At 41.5% G+C, this 21,250-nt stretch overlaps 1 protein-coding gene across 1 annotated transcript; it reads right to left on the bottom strand.

The window, feature by feature from the left end:
- Positions 1 to 648: 648 nt before the first annotated feature.
- Positions 649 to 21,162, bottom strand: mxd1 (MAX dimerization protein 1). Its single transcript, XM_084729119.1, has 6 exons — positions 20,263 to 21,162; positions 19,487 to 19,586; positions 10,598 to 10,627; positions 3,663 to 3,777; positions 3,320 to 3,479; positions 649 to 2,298 (listed from the first exon to the last, which is right to left on the bottom strand). Exons 1-6 carry the CDS (start codon positions 20,327 to 20,329, stop codon positions 2,102 to 2,104), a joined length of 669 nt encoding a protein of 222 aa, XP_084585245.1. The 5' UTR covers positions 20,330 to 21,162; the 3' UTR covers positions 649 to 2,101.
- Between the last annotated feature and the right edge of the window lie 88 nt (positions 21,163 to 21,250).

Here is a 21,250-nt window from a genome sequence, read left to right as displayed (position 1 = left end):
GGGACAGTTCACCCCAAAATCCAAAAAGCTGTGTATGCATCTAGATAGGTTTGGTGTGAGTTGCAAAGTTTTGGAGATTTCTGCCTTCTCTCAAATATGACAAAAAAACAAAAACAAAAAAATGACTCACCAGCTATTTTGATAATCACTTTGAGTAATTCTTTAAGAAAAAACAAATCAAAATTCTTTTGATTCCAGCTTCCTAAATGTTAATATTTTCTGGTTTCTTGACTCATTTATGACACTAAACTTAGTATCTTTGGATTGTGGGCAAAACAAGACATTTGAGAACGTTGTCTTGGGCTTTTCTAAAAATTTTCAGACATTTTATGGACCAAACAACTAATCGATTAATTGAGAAAATACTCACTGCAGCCCTACTCAACAACAGTATCTCTTTCCAGGCATTAAATTATATTATATTATATAACCTGGTTAGTCCATGAAACTGCTCACAACAAGGTGTGTAGAGTATCCTGAGTAACCTGGTCATGATTTCTGTAAAAATACATTGCTGCTCAATATTTCAAAGTTGAGTGACATCTAGTCCCATTATATCGGAGAAGGCAGACATCTCTAAAGACTCTGCAACTCACACAAAAACTATCTAGATGGATAAACAGAACTAAAGGCCAGAGGGAAAATATGTATTTTTGATTTTGGGGTTGGGCTGTCCCAACATTTTAGTGCTTTTCACAAGTGAACACAGACAGAGAGAAGACTCTAAGCGTGTTCCCGCTGAAAAGTTAAAGCCAGTCGTTCTGTCTCAGGGTGACTCGGCTCGTCTCAAACTTCTCCCTTCATAAATAATTGGCAGGAACATCCACTTGCAAAAAATAATGCTCTCCTGTCCTGTTCCTCTCTACATAATGGAATGTGCTCCAGTCTCTCGACTGCTCTCTTCCCTTCCTATTATTAATACCTGGTGAACGGGGGCAGTGAAGAAGAAGAAGAAGAAGAAGAAGTAGTGTACAAAAAATGTACCAGCACCTGCCAAAATATACCAGCATTCGGCCCTGGTGGCTGGTGTTTTTCAAAGTTACCAAACCTTGCTAGTGACCCCTCTGTCGTCGCCAGGCTTCAGACGTGACATACACACATTATGATAAAAGGATGCTGTAAAAACGCCACAGTCGTCAGAGAGAGGCAGAAAAACATCAAACCCACCCCAAAACCCTCCCGAAACCCCTTCACAATCTCATGCTGCACGAGTTTTTTTGTTGTTTTTGTGTTATTTTCCCTCTGGATGGCAGGTGTGGACAGAAAATTACAGGATTTTTCTTTTTTTTTTTTTTCTTTCTTTCTGTTTTTTGTAACGAGCCTGCCCGCCAAAAAGCCCGGGTTCTAAGGGACATATTGCTGTCGGCCCTGACGATTTAACACCAAACAGTCAAACTTGAGCGTCCACAAACTCTGACGTGATTTTCATCTGGTGACATTGGTGGAACAGCTGCGGTGGGGGGCCTTTACGTTTTTAAAGAGACAGCATTTTTCTTTACAAAAGCAATTTTAAGTGCAAAATACCATGCACAGATGGTCGACTGGTGAGCAGGGCAGAAAAAAAGCCCCACGTCATGTCGGTGTCACACCTTTTTGGGAGGACTCTGTCTCACTGGACAACTAGGAGCGATGGAAGAGAGTGTGTGTGTGTGTGTGTGTGTGTGTGTAAGTGTGCGTGAAGTAAGGGTGAAATCTCATAAGTGCTTCCCATGGCTCTTGAGGCATAGAAAAAGAGGCAGTGGGACATTGTGTGGTAACATTCTCTGGCTGAAAGTTGTGTTTCTGAAGGACAGACGGACGGACTGAGGGAGGGAGGGATGGAGTGTCTTTGAATTCCTCGTTTGATTGGTGCAGAGCAGAGCGGGTGACACCCTGAGGACGGGCCGCTGATGATGTGCTGGATGTGGGCGGCCGTCTCGGAGGTGTTGCAGTCTGAATGGAAGTCACCGTAGAGGCCCGGCTGGAGGAGGGAGAGGCCTCAGACTCGGTCAGTCCTGGTGGGGAAGGAGGGGAGAGGAAGGAGGGCGAGAGGGTGAGACGATCTTGGGACGGGATTGGCTGAGGGGGAGGAGGCGGGAGTTGGGTGTAGGAGCAGTGGTGTCTATAGGCTGCAGCCCAGCTGCTTGGCCCTCTCCTGAGTGTCCTGCAGGCGCTGCAGGCTGGCGCTGGCGTAGCCCTCGTCGCTACAGCTGCTGCGCAGGCTGCCCCGCTCGTCCCCTGAGTCGCTCACGCTGCTGGTGCTCCACTCCAGGTCACCCAGCAGGTAGTCCGTCCCCTCCACGTCCACATCCAGGTCCTCTGTTGGAACACGAAGACAACATATTTATAGATCTGAATGATAATTTGATATTACCAATTATTTATTTAACTTTATTGGTCATCAATCTCATTTGGAGTGAAATGGACCATATTCTGATTTGCAGCGTGTTCAAACAGTTGTGAGAAGGGTTCTGCATGTTTTCCAAATGTAACGTAAGAACTGAGTATTAAGGTGGGTGACATTTCTATGATCAAATATTCTATGCATTGTAACAACATCTTTTTTTATGTTAGGATTATGAATGTTTTACCACTTGATTAGTTACGTGGTTACGAGTACAGTATACTTATCTCAGATAACTGGTGGATACTATCTGTAAGTCTTTGGATATCATCTATTTGGACTTTGTACAGTGAGCAGCTTGTCTGTGTGTGTGTGTGTGTGTGTTCTAGTCTTGCCCTGTTTATTTTGCAGTGTTCTGTGTTATGTTGTAAATTGTTAGCGCATTGTCACAATGTAAAGCTTTTGTGGACCCCAGGAAGAATAGCTGCTACAGTGTTGTAGCTAATGAGGATCCTGATAAAAACAACAAACAAAAACAAAACAAACAAAAAGACTAAACTAGGACTTGAGAGGCCACACTAACTACGGCCAAATCTTACCACTTTTTAACACGTAAATACAAATTACTCTGTTGGACTGTAGTCCTGACACATCTGCACTGATTACAGTGAAACTTCCTTGAGATCAGCACAACACAACACTTACATGCACACAGGTAACATCAATTATGCCGCAAATTACACTGATTTCTTACTTATAAGTATTATTTTACTTATTAGTTTAACTAAGTTAAGTACAGTTAAGTACAGGTTTAATACATAGTTTAGCAAATAGTTACATTTAAAGAAAGAGTTCAAAAACATCCAATCCACTGAGAAGACGTAATCTGTTACCAACCAGTGCAGACAGTCAGTCTCTAGATTATTGATGGGGGTAAATGTCTTTATTGTTGTCTTGTTTCCATCCGGATGCACCTGCTCATGTGCGAAGGCTCACCTTGGTCAGAGTCAGACTTGTCGGAGGACCAGGTGGAGCCGGTGCTGTCCATACGGGTCCTCTCCACCCCCAGCTGCTCCAGACGCCTCCTCAGGTGTCTCTGCTCCCGCTGTAGCTGCTCCACGGTGTGCTGAGCTCTCCTATCGCTCTCCTCCAACCTCTGCAGCGCGGGAAGAAAGAAAAAGACAACACGTCAGGAGAAGCTGTGACAAATGTTGCAGGGTTTTCACTCACTGGCTCATCGAGATGAACACAAAATAATAACTTAATCACTGTGAGAAGGCAACCCATTGAGCGCTGTGCTGGTTGAGTACGTATGTGTATACACAGTCTGTCCACACACCTTGATATGATCTTTGGCCTTCATCAGCAGGCTGAGGGTGGTGTGCCTGTTAGCATCTGGTCCTAAGGGAACGAGGGATTTCAAGCGCTCTAAACAGAGTCGTAGATGTGCCCGTCTAAACACAGGAGAGAAGAAACAAAGAGGGAGAGACAGAAACTGTCAAACATGATCAGATTTTTAACACATCAGACACCCAAAACAAGCACGTGATCTGCTGAGTGTGAAAGTTCACTCTTCGCCTAGGAAACAGCAGTTTGTCAAAAAAAAAAAAAAAAGAAAAGAAAAGAAAAATCTATTTATCAATAAGTAACTCAAGCTCCACTTTCTCAATTTTTTTTTCTGGGGCTTTCAGTTGTATCTTATGGTCTTCATCTTTGGAAGGAGGTCAAACAATGACAACTGAGACATCTCATCATGACAACTCCATCCCCTGATGAAGACCATGAGACGCAGGTGAAATCTTCAGAAAAAAAAAAAAAAGTAAATTTGTAATTGATACAACACTGTAGAAAGCCATTGCTTACTTATTATTAGGGCTGAGAATTTTTAAATACTAATCTCAGTAAAATACCAGTGTTGGGACTGATACCAAAATGAACAACCTGTTTTTTAGCCATGCTTGTGGTTTTGCTTGAAGGATGGTTATGTCGTGTTGGTTGGTCCACCACTCTGGTCCATACTGAAATATCTCAATAACCATTGGATGGATCGCTATCCAAAATCCCTTGAGTTTTTAAGTCTTTAATTTTAAGTTTTACTATTTGACTTTACAGCCCCAAACCCACTGAAAGTATCTGATGCCCGCGTATTAAAGTACATCTGTTGTTTTTAATGGGCTAATGCACGCAAAAAGTGCACTGCGGGCTCATCAATTGGCATGCATCAAATGAGGTGCGTCAATAATCGCTTTCAGTGTATTTGGGCCTTGACTGTGCCTGATTAAAATGCACTCTAAAACTGCCAAAATTATCATATGAATCAAAAACAGTCAGATCAAAGAATAAGTGAAGTGTGTATCTGAGTAACCATTCAATGCTTTCTTTTGATATTTGACAGTTGCTACAGACACATTTTGGGCTGAACCAAAGAAGTGCTCAACTTCCCCGCCCATTATGAAACACCATGAATGCAACTTTGTCATCAGTCGAAGTAGAAAATAAATATCAGCCAAAAAGGAAGGAGGGACGGTGATTCTCCAAACAATAGGAAGGAAAAAATGAACAAAAACGCTCCAATGTCAATGAGGTACTTGTATTTTCTCTACATTGTTCTGATTTTTGTCGAGAGTGCTGGAGTTACTCATTCACATTAAGGGGTGATGAGTAAAAGGTTAACGTGTTGCACAAGGTTCTATATGAACTGATGAGACTCTCTGTGTACGTTTCCTCCCAGGAAGTTATTGTAACATCACTACACACACTGTTGCCACACCGGATGTTTCATTGAGCAACAGTATACAAATACGCCCTCTACAAGAAGAAAACTGAAATCCAAAGATCACATGTGACATACGTTCAGATCTGAACTCATTATTAATGTCACCTGTCCTATAGCGCTACCCACCCGCTCTCAGCCACTGTCAGCTGGCAGCCTTGCCGGTTGCTAAGGTCTGGTGGGTGTTTGCGACCACTTGACCCCGCTGTTACACAACACACACCTCCAGCTCCAGCCTCGGCGGAGCGCGTACGTGTCTGTGTGCCTGTGTGTGCCTGAGCGAGTGGGCGTGTGTACGTCAGACTCTTCCTGAGAGGGAGTGTATAAATGGTTTTTCGGAGGGCTCGATGAGCTGTTCGCTTATTGTCTGCTGCAAGTAATCCTGAGTGAGCATCGCTGCCGGAAGAGACTTTATTCAAACTGGACAGAAGATGAGACAGATTTTACTGTGTTCAGAGGACGCACGCTAATATATTCTCACCCCTTGCCCTTTTAAAAACACACGCACACTCACTGCAAGTGAATCCCACACACGCACATACAAAGCAGTATTCAGCAGCTGAAACCTGGTGCCTGGTTCTCAGCTGACTCAGTCCAAAGGGCATGCAGACTGACATTACATAACATACAAATACCCTTGCCTGTTGCTCTGACATAATAACGGATCAGCGGGGCTAGCTAATGTTTGTTAAACAACACAGATGAGCAGCAGGCCGATGATACAGCGCTAGTCACATGGTGTCTGAGTGAGAGAAAAACTGTATGGGCGTGTCTGCAACACACAGTGCTTCTTCAGCAACAGGTTATTCTGGTTCAGTGTGGCTCCAGTGCAGTGTGTCAATAGGTGAGGATGTATGTGGAGCTACAGCCTGAGGACAGAACCTACATTTCTCTGCCCCAATTTCACACTTGTGTCCTTTTTAAAATGCACAGGGCCGGTCTGAGTGTACCTGCTGGGTCTGACATGAAGTGAATGCACTTGCATCCAAGGATATTATAGTAAATGGAGCAATATGTGGAAACTGTGCGTCTAAAAATGAGTATTGCAGTCCAAATATTGAGTTGGAGCCATAGACTTTATATTAAATAGGTTTAAATCCTACATAATATACGATCTATTGTTGAAGCGAGTTGTTTCCCCCTGCCCCCTCCTCCCCAGACTCAAGGATACTCAGGGAGCTCCTTCAAAAAGATGATTTCTTACAACTCATACTTACGACACTTACTCATTCTGTGAGCATTCTGCAATTAATGTGAAACGGATGAAAAAAAAAAGCCGGATTATAATGTTATTCCGGTCCAGAATGGAAATTGAGTTAAAAGGAGGACAGCGAGGCTGTAGAATTGTTGGCGAATTAGCGAGTATTTCAATTTAGCATGTTTCCTTAATTTCTAATAACAGGTCAAGGTCATTTTATTATTTATTACAGGAAATATATTGCAGAAATCTCCTTTAAAGGCACAATGTGCAATATTTTCCACCACTAGAAGTGTGTGGTGGAGACTCTGCACAGGTGGGTATGAAAAAAACTTTTTACTAACTAAAATAAAATAAAGATATAGAGGAAATGTCTGTCAGTTTGGTCAAATTTTACAGCACAAGCATTAGGAGGCTTTGGTGCATATTTGTGGTTTGGTGTATGCTTATTGACACTGGGATGTTTACATGACAGTGAATCAACTGCCTTCACAAAGTGTTGTATTCTAATATCTATTCTGAATTTCCTAAATCTTGCCCCTGACAAATACCCCCTCATTAAAAAAAATAAAACTAATACAGACACTAATAAACACTGAACTAAAACTAAACATCTTTAAACGATAAAAAAATAAACTGAAACGAGCAAACCCACTCTTGAGATTAAACTGAACTGAAAACAAAAATTAAAAGCAAATAAAAATAAAAACTAAATAAAAACATTAATTCATTCATTTTCCGTAACGGCTTATTCCCGAAGGGTTGCGGGGGGCTGCAGCCTATCACAGCTGACATTGGGTGAGGGGTTGCACATAGAGACAGACAACCACTTACTCTCACATTCACACCTACGGGCAATTTAGAATCACCAATTAACCTAGCATGCATGTCTTTGGACTGTGGGAGGAAGCTGGAGAACCCGGAGAGAACCCACGCAGACACAGGGAGAACATGCAAACGCCGCACAGAAAGGCCCTGCCCCAGCCAGCCGGGGGATTTGAACTCAGGACCTTCTTGCTGTGAGGCATAAAAAATAATGATAATAATAAAATAAAAACAATAATAAAAATAAAAATACAAAACTATAATAACTCTGGATGCAACCGAGTTGTCCCTTGCTGCCAGAAATGGTTCCTCTTGCAGCAGCCCCTCCAAAACCAGACTTACATCAAACTTAAAACGAAAACCAGGTCAGCACAGTGCACTTTTCCTGGCCAGCAGTAAATCAAGCCGCTCTCCTCGCTCTCGCCCCCTGACCTCCAACAGTAACAGTGACTTGCTAGGGGGAAACTGCATGTAAAAAAGGCTTGGCAGTGGCTGGGGTTGCGTTACGTGGACATAAACATGCACACACGCACACACACTCACACGCATGCTCTTGGTTCTGTGTGCAACGACAGAGAAGAGGAGGCTTGTGAAGAATAGGACTCTGAATGTGTGTACGGAGATTTCACTGAGCCAATATTGCTGCGGGGGGGATGGGTCTCGTTGCACTCCTCTGGCTTTGCTAGCAGAGGGTCGCCATGAGTAATTTACTATGTGCCTGTGATGGTTTTCTATCATCAAGCTACTGGTGGGAGAAACTGGCTAAAGGCTATGAATGTTCTCAAGTGTAATACGACGGGGCCGCGGTGATAATTTTGACTTACTGCCGGGCAAGAGGTGTCACCAAGCACACACACACACGCTTAGCCACACACACGCAGAGGGCTAAATCCCAGGCACAGGCCTTAGTGCCATATATTATTCAGGCTGTCCACTGAGCTGCTGGTTTGGATCAACTAGCACAGGCAGGTTGGAGGCACTGAGAGCGACAGAGACTCCGACAGCAGCCAAAAAAAAAAAAAAGATTAATATTCTGGTCTAAAATGTCTGCCTGAGAAACTACAGTATTCTCAGTTTCTCAACTGTGACTTAGCCAAAGTGTTATAGTAGAAGTATTAACATGATGGTGATTAATAGCAAAAGTAATAATCTACAGCCAAGCTAGCGAGTCTGTGAGGCTGTGGCACAGCAGCGCTCTCAACTGAGGCTGCACAATATGGTATAAAAGTGTTATTGAAATTGCAATAGCGATATTGTGATATGTTTAGTGGCAATGATTGTTTTTGCATCACAATATTAATTTTCAGGAAAAAAAAGATTAAAATCACAATAATGTAATATTTGTTGGGATTTGTACCATACAAACCATACATTTGGAAATGCAGACATTTGTAGGCCAGGACATCTCTGCAGTATTACTTTACTTGCACTTGGCCACACTGCAGTTTTGATAATATTGTGAGTATTTGTTTGCCCTACTTTGAACTATGTGCTAACATCAGCATGCTAAAACGATCAAAATATCAATGCTAACATGTTGATGTTAAGCAGGTATGATGTTTACTATGTTAACAAACTGTGCTATCATTTACTAGTCAACATTAAAGGGAAAATTCACCACTTTTTACATGGATGTGCAGTCAGTGTTCATGGTAAATGTAATCATTCAAAGCATTAAACTCCTCAGTGTGTGCTATACTAAACAAGAGTAGTGGTCACCTGTTCACCTGGCAAAAACAGTGTTAAGTGATCAAACTATTCACCTAGCATGGCCCCCTGGCAACCCAGAGGAGGAGACAAGAAATCCAAGCTGTAATAGCCTGTAGTTCTGTAGAACAACCGATTTTGCAGCAGGAAAATTCAGCTTTAACAGGCAATATATTATAGCTCGAATTGAGGAATTTATTGCCTCACATGATGAACAGTGGGCATCCACACTTGATGATGGTGAAGATCAGGGGATCAACAAAGTGATTTAAAGTCATCCTCTGTGGTCCATCAATGTGCGACCCTAATTTCGTGGAAACCCATGCATTATTTCCGTTTAGATCAAAGTGGTAGATCTGCCGTTGTTGCCATTACTAGAACCATGCTGCTAGCAGGACTAAAATCACATACAGCAAAGCGGTTCATAACAAATCAGTGTCGTGCTCCAAAACAGTATTTCCTGACAGTGGAATGTTTTATTCTATATAATTCATACTTATATGTCTGTCTTCAATGCACATTAAGCACCTTAATCTCACGTTCTACCTGTCATGGCTTTCATTCCTCCCTGATATTATTTTGTTTTACAATACCAGCTCCTTCGCTTGCTCCTGCAGTAAATAGGAAAAGTAATAATGGAATGATTATTATTGTTATTCATATGCTCCAAAACTGAGCAGCATAAATGAACCAGCTCTATTGAGTTTGTTGAGACAGCTCAGTCGCAGGTTATTGAAACACGGTCAGCAGCACTCAGGTGCCAAAGGGCACACTGAGTCACCTGATATAACCATGATACCTCAGTTCTCTCATCGGTTTCAGAAGGTGGTGAAAAAGCAGTGGTTTTATTACCACAAACCTATTGAAACATTCAACAAAAAGCAGTATTGTTATTATTGTTATTCGGGCTACGACTAATGGTTACAGTATTTCCATTATGGGTGATTCTATATCTGCTCTATTATTCATTTGGTTTATTAAATGTCAATCATAATTTTCTAGAGAACAGTGTGACATTGTCAAATGTTTTGTTTTGTCTAAGCAACAAAATAAAACAAACCCCCTAATGTTAAATTTTGTGAAATATCAAGAGAAGCAATAAATTCATGTAACTGAGAACCTTGAGTTCAACTTGAAAAATTACCTAAATGATGAATCTGTTAACAAAGCTGCTAATTTTCTTTTGCTTGACTAATTAATTAAATCGACAAATCATTGCAATTATTATCTGTATCAATCTCTTGTCATTTTAAGGCTGGTTGAGCAAGAATAAACTTCAAAATGCTTGTTTTTTTTGCCAGGTTCTCTCCTAAAATTTTAGACTTTTTTCTAAGGATGTTTACAGTTCTTTAAGTGTGTGCCTAACAATAGTCAGGTGCATAACAATATCAAATCTTCATCATTTATTTTCCTTTTCAAGAACAATTGCATTTGCATGTAAGTACTTAATTTAGACAATTACATATCAACTTTTCAATTTCACTTTTCATTTGGTCATACATGACCATTTTACAATATCAGTTTGTTTCAAAAATCCAATTTTCTTTTTTGTTGTCCTTAAAAAAATCATGAGGATCTGAGTCTCCTGAGCATTAAATAAGGATCATTTATTCATCATTTTAGTACTTCTAAACAATCTGATGTAAAGAATCTATATCCTTGGTGACAGCAGGGTGGTGTGTGACTTGGTATTCTTATGGATTGTGGAACAGCAACAACTCACAATTACGCACAAACACACACACGAACAGACAAATACATTTTAACATACCTGTTCTTTTCCATTTCATTGTGCGTAGACCTGTGGAGATAAAACACACATGTATGAGAGACCACACATAATAAGAGAGGCACTGATTAAAACAGGGTAAGGTTTCCTCTCTGTGTGCCATCAATGCAGTCCAAGGCCTTACTGCAGGGGAGTGAGGGAGAGACAGAAAAGGCTGTGTGGGAGTTTATGAGCAGTCAGAACGGCTGACAAAATGAGATTCTAGGAAATAAGAAGAACAGGCAGGGTATTCTGATGCCCGAGGCTTGTTCAACAGAGGACACTTGTGCTTTTTTAAGGACCACACTCAGAAATACGTGATGGAGGAGGCCGGGGGTAAACATAGTAACAGTAACCAGAAACAGAAACCAGGAGCAGAGGAGATGGGACTATGCCCCTTCATATTGGCTGATTATCCACGGTACGTGTAGCACAGAGAGGTGGGGGTGGGGGAAGACACCGTGCTGAAGGTAAACTGAGAGATGGAGGTGTGCTAGTGGCCGGCGTGACTCCTGCATTGCAGTGTTAAAGCAGCACACACACACACAGAGAATGCAGAAATGGGGTTAAGTGTCATTTCTGGAAGGAATGTGCTGGTGTGACCTGTGTGGTGGTGGTGGTGGTGGTGGTAGTAGAGGGGGGCAGAGGGCAAAGAAGAAACTCCCTTCAGCATTCCTGAACTTTCATCTACCTCCACCTGACCTCCTGATCCCCCCCCCCCCCCACCCCACCCCAGGTCCCAAAAATAACCTCTGCACCTTCAGCTCCACTAGGCTCAACGCCGTCACCATGTCACTGTCAAGATCTTCAGGGGAGGCGCTCACAGACACACACTTTAATTCACCTCCACGTTCGACAACTTCACTAACCTTAAAACTACTGTCTTCCACTATTCTCAGTTGCAACCTTTGATCAGCAGTGAGTGTCATGCCTGTGTGGCTGTGTGTGGTGCAGGGTGTCATCTTGTTTCAGCGTTGGGTGCTCTCTGTCTCACTTGGCCCCCTCGAGCCAGTGAGCATTCCTGTGCAGGGCAGACAGCCGCTGGTGACATAACAGTGCTAGCAGGGGAACGATTCCACTTATTTAGGCTACATTTCAGGCTGTGGGACAGCTCCAACCTGCTCCTCTAGCACTGTATCCCTCCACCTAACACACACGACGCAACACGGAACAGCTAATATAAAGTAATGATGAGATTTTGTATTGTGAGCAATGTGGAGTAATGTATGGTTTGCTGTAACTCCATATCAGCATGTGACATTGGATCCCTGCTGGTCTACCAAATACACACACTGACTCCATCACACTTGGTCATTCATTACACTGGATTACATAATGTTACTCCGAATCACTGTACTACTATCATATTACATAATCATTATATTCTGAAGCTCTATCTCACTAATTCTCTACAGAAAAGGAAATACCTTCCCCATCTATGTTTCAAAGAAGATCCAACTAAAGTTCACCTACGAACTGCCTTTCTAACAGAACAAGAAACTATCTGGTTACCAGCAGCCTAGTCTGACCATATTCAAGTCCCTGTTGCTATGGGAAATGATGACAACAACCACCTCTACATCCTGAAAAAGTAATTACTCACCGCCAGAAGGACTGGAAAACGCTAACAACCAAGAAAAGGGGGTTACGGACTTGTGGCCATGGTGTTTTTCTTCTTCGTCTTCAGATTAATTAGCCAAGACATTCAATTAGTTTACACCCTGCGGGCCCTATTGGACAGAAGCTGCGGTCTACAGGTGCACCCTGTGAGTTTGTTTCAGCTTTACCTGGACTGTTTAACAATTTTACAGACAATTTTACAGACAGTTGCTGCTGTCATTAGTGGATGATGTTGAGGATAACGCTGAAAATGATGGCGCAACCAAGAGAAGAGGCTGAGCATTACCAACTCCTTGAACTCTGCCTTCTATGGTTCTTTACATGTTTTGCAAAATTGCTTGAGCTGAAGTGGCTTCTATTCGCAAGGTGGTATCAGAGTAGTGTCATAAGTACATGAGCACATCATTGGACTGATACCTGGAGCTGGTAGTGGTGCATTCAGATCAAACTTAAAAGTCGGAAAAGTTCGGACTACAGGAGGAAGGTGTGAAAGGGCTTAAGAACAGATTATACTGAATCACTGAATTTTAGCATGATGATTCAGAGTTTCCTCCAGCTCTGTCAACAGCAAGGTCCTTCAACCATTAACCTGCGATTTCACCTCTAAAGCCTTCCTGTAGCCTCACCCACCAAGTCAACCGCATCAGCCTGGAAAACAACACAGGGTGGAGAGCGTGGAAAGACTCCATTTGCCTGCTCAACGAGGACGGCGAGATCACTGTATGATTTCCATAGTGCACTGTAGATACGCTGTGTGTGTGTGTGTGTGTGTTGGTGTGTAGGGTGGGGGAGGACTCTTCATCTATGTAATGGAGGAGCTGGTGCTCTCCACTGCCTGCCAAGAGTGAGGAACAGAACAGGAAAGACATGGAGGGGTGGAGGAGGTGAGGAGAGAGAGAAAACACAAGAGGGAGAGATGAGGGGGAGGGGGGAGTCACTACTACTGACACACATGCACACACACACTCACACACGAAACATTGTGTATGTGACTCCCCTCCCCCACTACTCACACAGCTACACCATAGGGAAACAACAGACAGTGGAGGGGCTTGTATGGCTTCAAAATACATACAAGGCTTGCCTGCTCTGTATTTCACCAAGTGTCAAGAGGAACAACAAAAACAAACTTATTATTAAGCCTGATCAATTAATTATCCACTCTTCTCTGGCAGAAATCACCCCACCCCCCACCCAAGAGGCAAATTCATTCTGTCATAGTGCTGGTCTGCCTATTAATGATCAAGAGCCAACATCATAGCTGAGGAGAAACCCTTATTAATAACAAGTGTGGCTCTGCTGCCCTTAAATAGTAATGAGTAATAGCTGATAAAGTACTCAGAGCTGTAGCTTAACATAACCTTGATGTTAAATAAATGGTCAAAGTAAATGCTGGTAAGCTGAAAGGTTTCATGCCTTAAAATAAGGACAAACCCGCAGCAGCTACTTGACACACAAAGCTAGTTCCACATCTTCTACACTACGCACTTCTAAAAATATAGTGCATGCTAAGCATGTTGAGGCATGTTGGGAGCTGTATGCTCTTACAGCACTCCACATCCTGCGTGTTTTAGTGTAGGGAGGTGATGGAAGAACACCACATATTTGTCACTGTCACTGACTGGGCTGTCGAGCTCAACAGACAGACAGACTGGCTAACAGGCTAAGCCAAATATTTGAGTAACTGCAAGTTCCTTTTCAACTGCAGTCTTTTCTGCATACATACATTATGTCTATAAACAATGAACGAAAAAGTCTTCCTGTCTCATTACAGGAACATTCCTAACTGCTTGTCTTGTCTTAAAGCTGGGGTAGGCAGTTTCCTTTTGGTGTCATTGAGCAATAGTTACATAATAATCTTCAAGCATAATGTAATTCAATTGGTCTGAGAGAAAACTAGACCTTTGCTCTTTTTCTTGTCTCTGTTTTCAGGTTTTAGAAAATCTTTTCTGGGACCTTTAACTTAAACTGGGCATACACTGTACGGTTTAAGTCCATTTCATTTCAGAATGAAATGGTCCATTTCAGAATGTTTGAGTTACACAACTCATTTTAGATTCAGAATGAATTTAAGCTTTGTCCGGCGTAGTTTTCCATACAGTGTAAAGGGGGAATGAGGGCCGACAAATTGCTCCTGAATGATCATCGGACACTTGGATGAATCTCCGACACGTGAATGAAACTTCAGTTGGCTGAGGTCAGGTTCTCACACAGTTGCAGTGGCAGGTGCCATGAGTGGATTCCCTGAAATCAGTGCCCTTTTCACTTTTTTTCCTGACATACTGGATCGCACAGATGATCAAGACATGTTTCTGTCTTGTTAGCATTATCGAAAGCAAACTTCTACCTGCCTCTGAGCTTTCAAACAAATCTTTATTGACAGTTGTCATAAGCTGTTTTCCATTTTACACATATAGTGTGGCTTGACAGTGAAACCATACCGTGTGAGCACATAAATCATGAGTTTTCTTCACATCACAGATGATTTAATCGGCCATTACAATTGATCAAGCGTAATTTAATCTAACTACAATCGAATAAAGATCTGAAATATAACAGATTATATTCATGAGCACTCTGTATTTTAGCTGATATTCGAGTTTATGTGTTTGATACGTAGGCCTTTAGGTCCTCATATATTTCACAGGCTATGTAATGCCTATGAAATATGCAATATGTTGCTGTGGAAAAAAAGCTTCGATTCGGGGGGAAAACACAGTTGGTATAGTTTGGCATAAGCAAAGATTTTTTTTAAATCAACACTTAATTGATTAATTGATCTTTAATATTACCAATGATTATTTAAGGAAACTGCTTACAATTTCCAACCCTAACAACATTTCTAAAATTGTTCAGTGCATGCCCAGCTTTAAGTTTCAAAGAAATAAAATCTGTCTATTCCAGAAGCAATTCCAAAACTCATCGCTGCACCATATCCTATTTTAAATCTTGTATCTTATCTTCTGACCAGAGCTGTAAACTCAATTCTCCAATCTCCACTCGTCTTGTCACGCCTGTATCTGTCTGTAATGTACAGGAGACTTCTTGTATACACGACAGCCATCTCACTTCACTTGTAACTGGCTAGCTAGCTTACTATAATGGACAAGAATAGACGGGCGTTCAATTTTAGCTTTGATGAGCGGGAGGTATTAATTGTGTCCATGAAGAAGAAGGAACCCTGACATGCTACATTGATCAAATTCAACATTAAACTTCTTGGCAGTGGATATGCCATTAATACATGGTCCAGGAAACCTAAAGCATCATCATACAGTTTGAGTAGCCTTTAGATAAATTCCTATCCTAAGAAAAATGTATTTAGGAAATACATTTCTGTAATACCAAAAAGCCTAAACGTCATCCTAAACTGACGTAAGACTTCAAACTAAGGATGATTCTGTAACAATGCCTCTGTTTATCAAATACACTACTGAAGTAAAAGTGGGTACTTATTGTGCTTGCAGCTACATTATGACAGTCGACTAGAGCTGAAACGATAAGCTGATTAAGATATTAGTCAACTGGCTAATAAGGAAATGAATCTGCAATAGTTTTGATGACCTAATGATCATTTAGTTCTTTTATCAAGAAAAACTGCTGAATATTCTCTAGTTCCAGCTTCTCTACTGAGATCATTTCAGTCATTGAGTATCGGACTGCTGGTCAGACAAAAAGATATTTCAAGATGTCACATTGGAGTCTGAGAATGTCTGATGATGCTATTTATTTAATTAAAAATATAATTAACTAGTTAACCAATAATGAAACTGACTGTGAGTTGCAGTCCATGCACCGAGATGTAGATGGTGTAAATAGGGCTGTGATACAATATAATGTAAGATGGGTACATACTCAGCGTATAGCATATTCAAATGTCTCTGTACAACAGTCTAACTTTATATCTGCAGGCACTAAAGCTGGATATACAGTGGGTTACACAAGGTAAGAAGCCTATATATAAAGCTGCTTCACCTCAGGTAACCTGCCTGCTGACTCATTTTCAAACATCAGGCTGGCAGAGGAGGACATTCAGTCCCGTGGAGAATGGATGATGGACAGTGTGGACTCACGTGCCCACATGACCCGACATACCTGATGTGGGTTCAACCCAAGTAAGCAATCAATCTGAATGTACCAACATGAATTATATGACCTGGCCACCACTCTACTCTTCTGTAATGCTTTTTCATTGTGGCGTTTTGTTGCCGTTTCCCACCTAATATGGTATTTATTGTTTATACATCAAACGCGCATTATGCAATTTGTGCTGCTAAAACAATAAACAAAAGACGTAGTTTGATGATATTGTCAAGTTGCATGGGATCATGGGAGTTGTTGACCTCATTGTTAAACAACCAGCGCTGACTGCCCAGTTAATTGCAATATTATCGAAGTGGCCAAGTGCAATATTCAAATCGCAAAACCAAATGTGTGGGAGAACAGCATTATAATGAAGAAATATAGTGCTGCAGAGATGCCCTGACCTAAACATCTTCTCAGTATGAAAGAAAACACCAAAGCCCAAACAAATATCACATCAACACAATTTAAACTGTTGTTTTCAGTGTAAATGAAAATTGCAATTAAAAAAATTATCATTCACGCTAATCATATCCCATACTGCAACCGTAATTTCTGTCAAACGCAGCCCTATTTACAGACGAGGTAATGCATTTAAGTTTTTATCGTGTTATCTTCACTTAAGTTCGCTGACTTCCTTCCTTGCTTTCTGACGTAGCCCGTGTTTCCTCGAAGTTGTACCAGATAGCGGCTATTAAAGAAACACACTGTTACCATGAATAAATGATGGATTTGTTGACTGGTAAATTTTGGTGTAATACAAGTACACACCTCAAGAAAATATATATCAAAGGATAGTGCTTTTAGACATTTCAATGCAGAAATGTTACATATTGTTGCTTTAATCAGTTGCCTCTCTCTACACACATATATACACTGTTTTTCTCACTTGCCCCTTTTTTCCTTTACTTTTTTATCTTTCTGATGAAAAGGAGGCACATAACGGTGGGTGGCAGCAATATGTCATTGTTGCGTCTACTGAAGAAGCAGGTCCCCCAATGTCACCATTTATCTGAAAAATCAATTTTTTTGGCATGCTGACTTTTCTGCTTCAGCCAACCATAAAGCCCCTTTTTGCACTGATTAAGGCTTTTTTTCCCCCCAAGTGTTTCCATTTAGGGCTCTCATGTGCATAAATACATATTCCATTAAATCTTTTTGGTCATATATAGTGTGGTTCCACTTGTGCTGCCACCTTTGATCACAGAGTCGTTTCATCCTTCCATCGAAACAATCTCAGAATCGTGCCTCATCAGTGTCCGACATGTACAGACGCTAACTAATTACACAAATACAAACTATATCCTCCTGCACAAGCCCATAAAAACCAAACTGCAATCTAATCACAGAGCGCACATTGATCTGTGGGTGGATCTGTGGATGCAACACCAATCTGTCCTGAAATGACTGATTCATAGAATTCCTTTTACGGGGTCTGAATGTACACTATGTGTGTGCAGCACAGGTTCTGTTGAGGTGAATGGATCTGTCAGGACAAGAACCCCCGCCCCCCCTCACTGTAATGTCTTCTGCAGTCACCTTGACTGACCCAGTTAGCTTTACTGAGTGGCCACTCACTTCAAGCCAGCCTGATGTTTGGTGCTGTCAGTCACACGCTTTAAAAGACAACAAGGGGCAGTCAAAAGCATGGCCTTAGACCAACAGACTCGCACACGCAGACACAGCTTGTGATAAGAGAGGACATGTCAGGTCTTGTGTCTAGGACTAATTAGCATTAGGAAGAGGGATGTCAGCATTTTCACATTGTGATTTTGACGTCGCAAAAATAGCAATGAAAAAACAAAACCCTTGACTTTGTGCAGGTCAGTGAGTGATTATTCCAAATGAGAATAGATTCCAAAATTACAATCCTGAGGGAATCATTCAGAAATTTTAATTTCAATTCTACTTATTGAGTCCTACACAAATTTCACTTGCACTAGTTTCAAAATAAACCATGTACTGCAAACACCTACTGTATATCGATTTAGCTATCTGCCTGCTATCTCCGTCCTATAAACATGTGAGTTCAATGCATGCATGTCTTCTTGTCTTCTAATGTATTTGTCTTGTTAAATTGTGATGCTTAGTTAACCTACTCAGTCATTGCCAGGTTGCTTGAGTAGCAGGTGAATATCAATAACTGACACTTGTACCATTCATCACATTTTAGCCAAATGCTATGCTACAAAATGCTTTATACAAAGATTCAATTGTTACAGTAAAGTAGCCTACATAAACTCCAAAATATTCAAGAAACCAGAAAAGAGAACACCGCTGTGACAGTTATCTAGCTAACATTAGCTCAACTCAGTGTTCCTGCTGGTAATATTTCAGCCTGTGATAATTGGTGCTTCACAAAACTATGCTTTGTAAAATGAAGAATCGGAACAGAGAATTGTTGGGGACTGAAACTGATAAGCAAAATCAGAACTGTTAAAATCCAAACAATAACCAACACTACCTACCACAAATAAGTGATGATCTCAGCAATAGTTTAAAAAACAGGTACCTGTGTCCTCCAATTACATAAATGGGCGATACAGAACTACAGGACGCATTGCTGAAAGATTACCCATTATGCTTTTGATGCTATACTGCCCCTAACTTTGGGTGGAGAACCTCTAAAAGCCCACTATTTTCATCACTAACTTATATAGTTCTATTTTCTCCAAAACAAACGGTTAGAGTTGTATCAGTGGGAGGATTTTCACACTAGTGTCAGTTCTCCCAGGCTACCACCAAATACCAGTGTTACCCACTTTCAAATGGATTCCCCAGCTTGGCCTTGGCCAAAAAAATCTCAAGTATCACGTTTATATACAATAAATATCTCAATAATTATTAGGCTGCCATCTTTAAGTGCTTTCTAGCCCCTCCCCGTACTCCACCACAACCCATTTCAGTGGGTGGTGAAAAAATTTTCATATTACTCTGGTTTGAAATATGTATTTCTAGCTGCGGCACCAACAAATGCCAAACAAAATAATGTTGATTCAGTCACCACAGATTTTAAATTGCCGGTGAGATTTGAAAAGAAAAAACACAATCCAGGGGAAAATGGATTAACCTTGCAGCACTGAGCAGGGACACCCTTGACGTAGGGATATTATGAGCACCTTGTTGCAGCAGAGCTGAAAATGACACAATGCACATTTTCTGGCCAAGAAGACCTCAACAGCCTTTTACCTGCTACTTGTGTTTTTCTTGCTTTTGCTTTTCCTTTTCAAGCTTTCCCTCTCTCGGCTGCTGATGAAGGGTGGCATGGAGGCATAGCCGTGTTCAGCTTCTGCAAGCAAATAATAAACAACATAGTGGTCACATGTCCAGATATCTGGCAATGCACAAATATAGCCACAGGAACAAGAAGCCAAACCAGAAATAGGAAGACTACAAAATGTGCCACATTTGATCTTGAGCTGTTGAGAATTCAGTAGCAATGTGTTGTGCTGAAGTGCAGGCATGCAATGAATGGATTTCATGCGGTATCTTTATACAGTATTTTCTCCCCCTCAGCCTGGACAATGATGTCATCTTGAACTGGAATAAACCCCACTAGCAAACCACAACAGAGGGAAAGGAGGGGCCTCCACGAAAACAATGTCTCCCTGCACATCTGACTGCATCTGCCACATATGCATTAATTCTTTCGTTAGAAAGAAATGCACATCCACGTGTGTTTTTGCACATTTGCAGTATATCCCAAAAAGGTGAATATTGATCACTTTGAGTAGGCGATGCATTCTGCTGAGGTGTTGTGCAAAATCCCATAACGTTTCTGTATTTAATGCATGACCCGATTATTTTTATATAAAAAATAAAGGGCAGCAACAGGACTGAAGATAGCTTTAAAATGACATGTGCATAAATTAACGAGGTTTGGGGGGGTGTCATTGTATTCCTTTTTTTTTTTTTTTTTACAAATACATCAACAGACCGTGGAAAACAATGCAATTACACTTTACCTCGTTCCCTGCGATCAAGGTACTCGGCTGCTTCGATCAACATCTGCACCAGTCCGATCGCCGCCATTTTCAACAATAACACTGATAATAATATAAAAATCCGATGAGGGATTCCGTGGCTGTACACAACCTGCTTCAGGTCCTACCTCTGGCTCTCCTTCTTCTCACACTCAGGCTGGCTTTGCTGTTCTGTCACTTATTGTTTCAATAGGCGAGTTAAAGAGTTACTCCTGCAGTGTGTCAAACGGGCTATTTAAAAGTTAAAGGTCCTGAACGCAGCACCAATTAAAAGCCACACGAGCCGCTTCTTTAATGGTTGTTTAAATGGTTAGGGTTTGGTGTTAGCTGGCTAATCAAGGCTGACGCTAACACTTCTTGGTTGCTTTGCCCTCTTTATGAAGCAATTTATTTTCTAAATATCGTCGGTTTTCGAGGCAGTTCTTCGCGTTAAAGCGGCTTGTTGACAAAAACAAGACGAAAGGCAGCTTGACATATAAAAATTAGCCGAGTGTTTTCTTTTTCTGTTTGGCAAAAGCTGACGTTAGCGCTCCTGACAAGTTGCCAAATTAACGATGAAAAGTTGTTGCTAGCTCGGTTATATTGCAAAAATTCAGCCAATTAAAATACAAGAATGTCGCCTCTTTCAGTTGTCACAGACTTGCCTGGTGTGAAATGGATAAAAACGAGCTAGCTTGTCTTCAAAGTTAAAAACCGACGATGTCATCCAACCTTATCGGCTCAGGGCTATGTGGCTGGCTAGTTTTGTGCTGGTTTATCGCTGAATCACGCGTGATACGTCTCGCTGGAAACACAGATAGCGACTGACATCAACTGAGGACAAGTGAGTGTTTATCAAACTGCTTCCAAAATAGTGGCTTGTTGATCTGGGCGACTGCTAACTACTGTACTCTACCACAAAGCCTCTGTGTGCCGCGACGTGATTGGCCACTGGACACAACAATTCAAGCTCCTATTGGGCGTTCGAACA

This window comes from Lutjanus erythropterus, chromosome 10, assembly GCF_056507025.1.
Source record: "Lutjanus erythropterus isolate fLutEry1 chromosome 10, fLutEry1.hap2, whole genome shotgun sequence".
Taxonomy (NCBI): domain Eukaryota; kingdom Metazoa; phylum Chordata; class Actinopteri; order Lutjaniformes; family Lutjanidae; genus Lutjanus; species Lutjanus erythropterus.
The sequence above is the reverse complement of the archived record's forward strand: the minus strand, read 5'-3'. Positions and strand labels throughout refer to the sequence as shown.

What these genes read in the sequence shown, in the direction of transcription:
- mxd1 (XM_084729119.1), bottom strand. Translation starts at nt 20,329, where the DNA reads ATGGCGGCGATCGGACTGGTGCAGATGTTGATCGAAGCAGCCGAGTAC. An exon ending in CCTTGATCGCAGGGAACGAG is followed by an intron (nt 19,587 to 20,262) that starts GTAAAGTGTAAT and finishes ATTTGCTTGCAG; the next exon opens with AAGCTGAACACGGCTATGCC. An exon ending in AGGCCAAAGATCATATCAAG is followed by an intron (nt 3,480 to 3,662) that starts GTGTGTGGACAG and finishes CCCGCGCTGCAG; the next exon opens with AGGTTGGAGGAGAGCGATAG.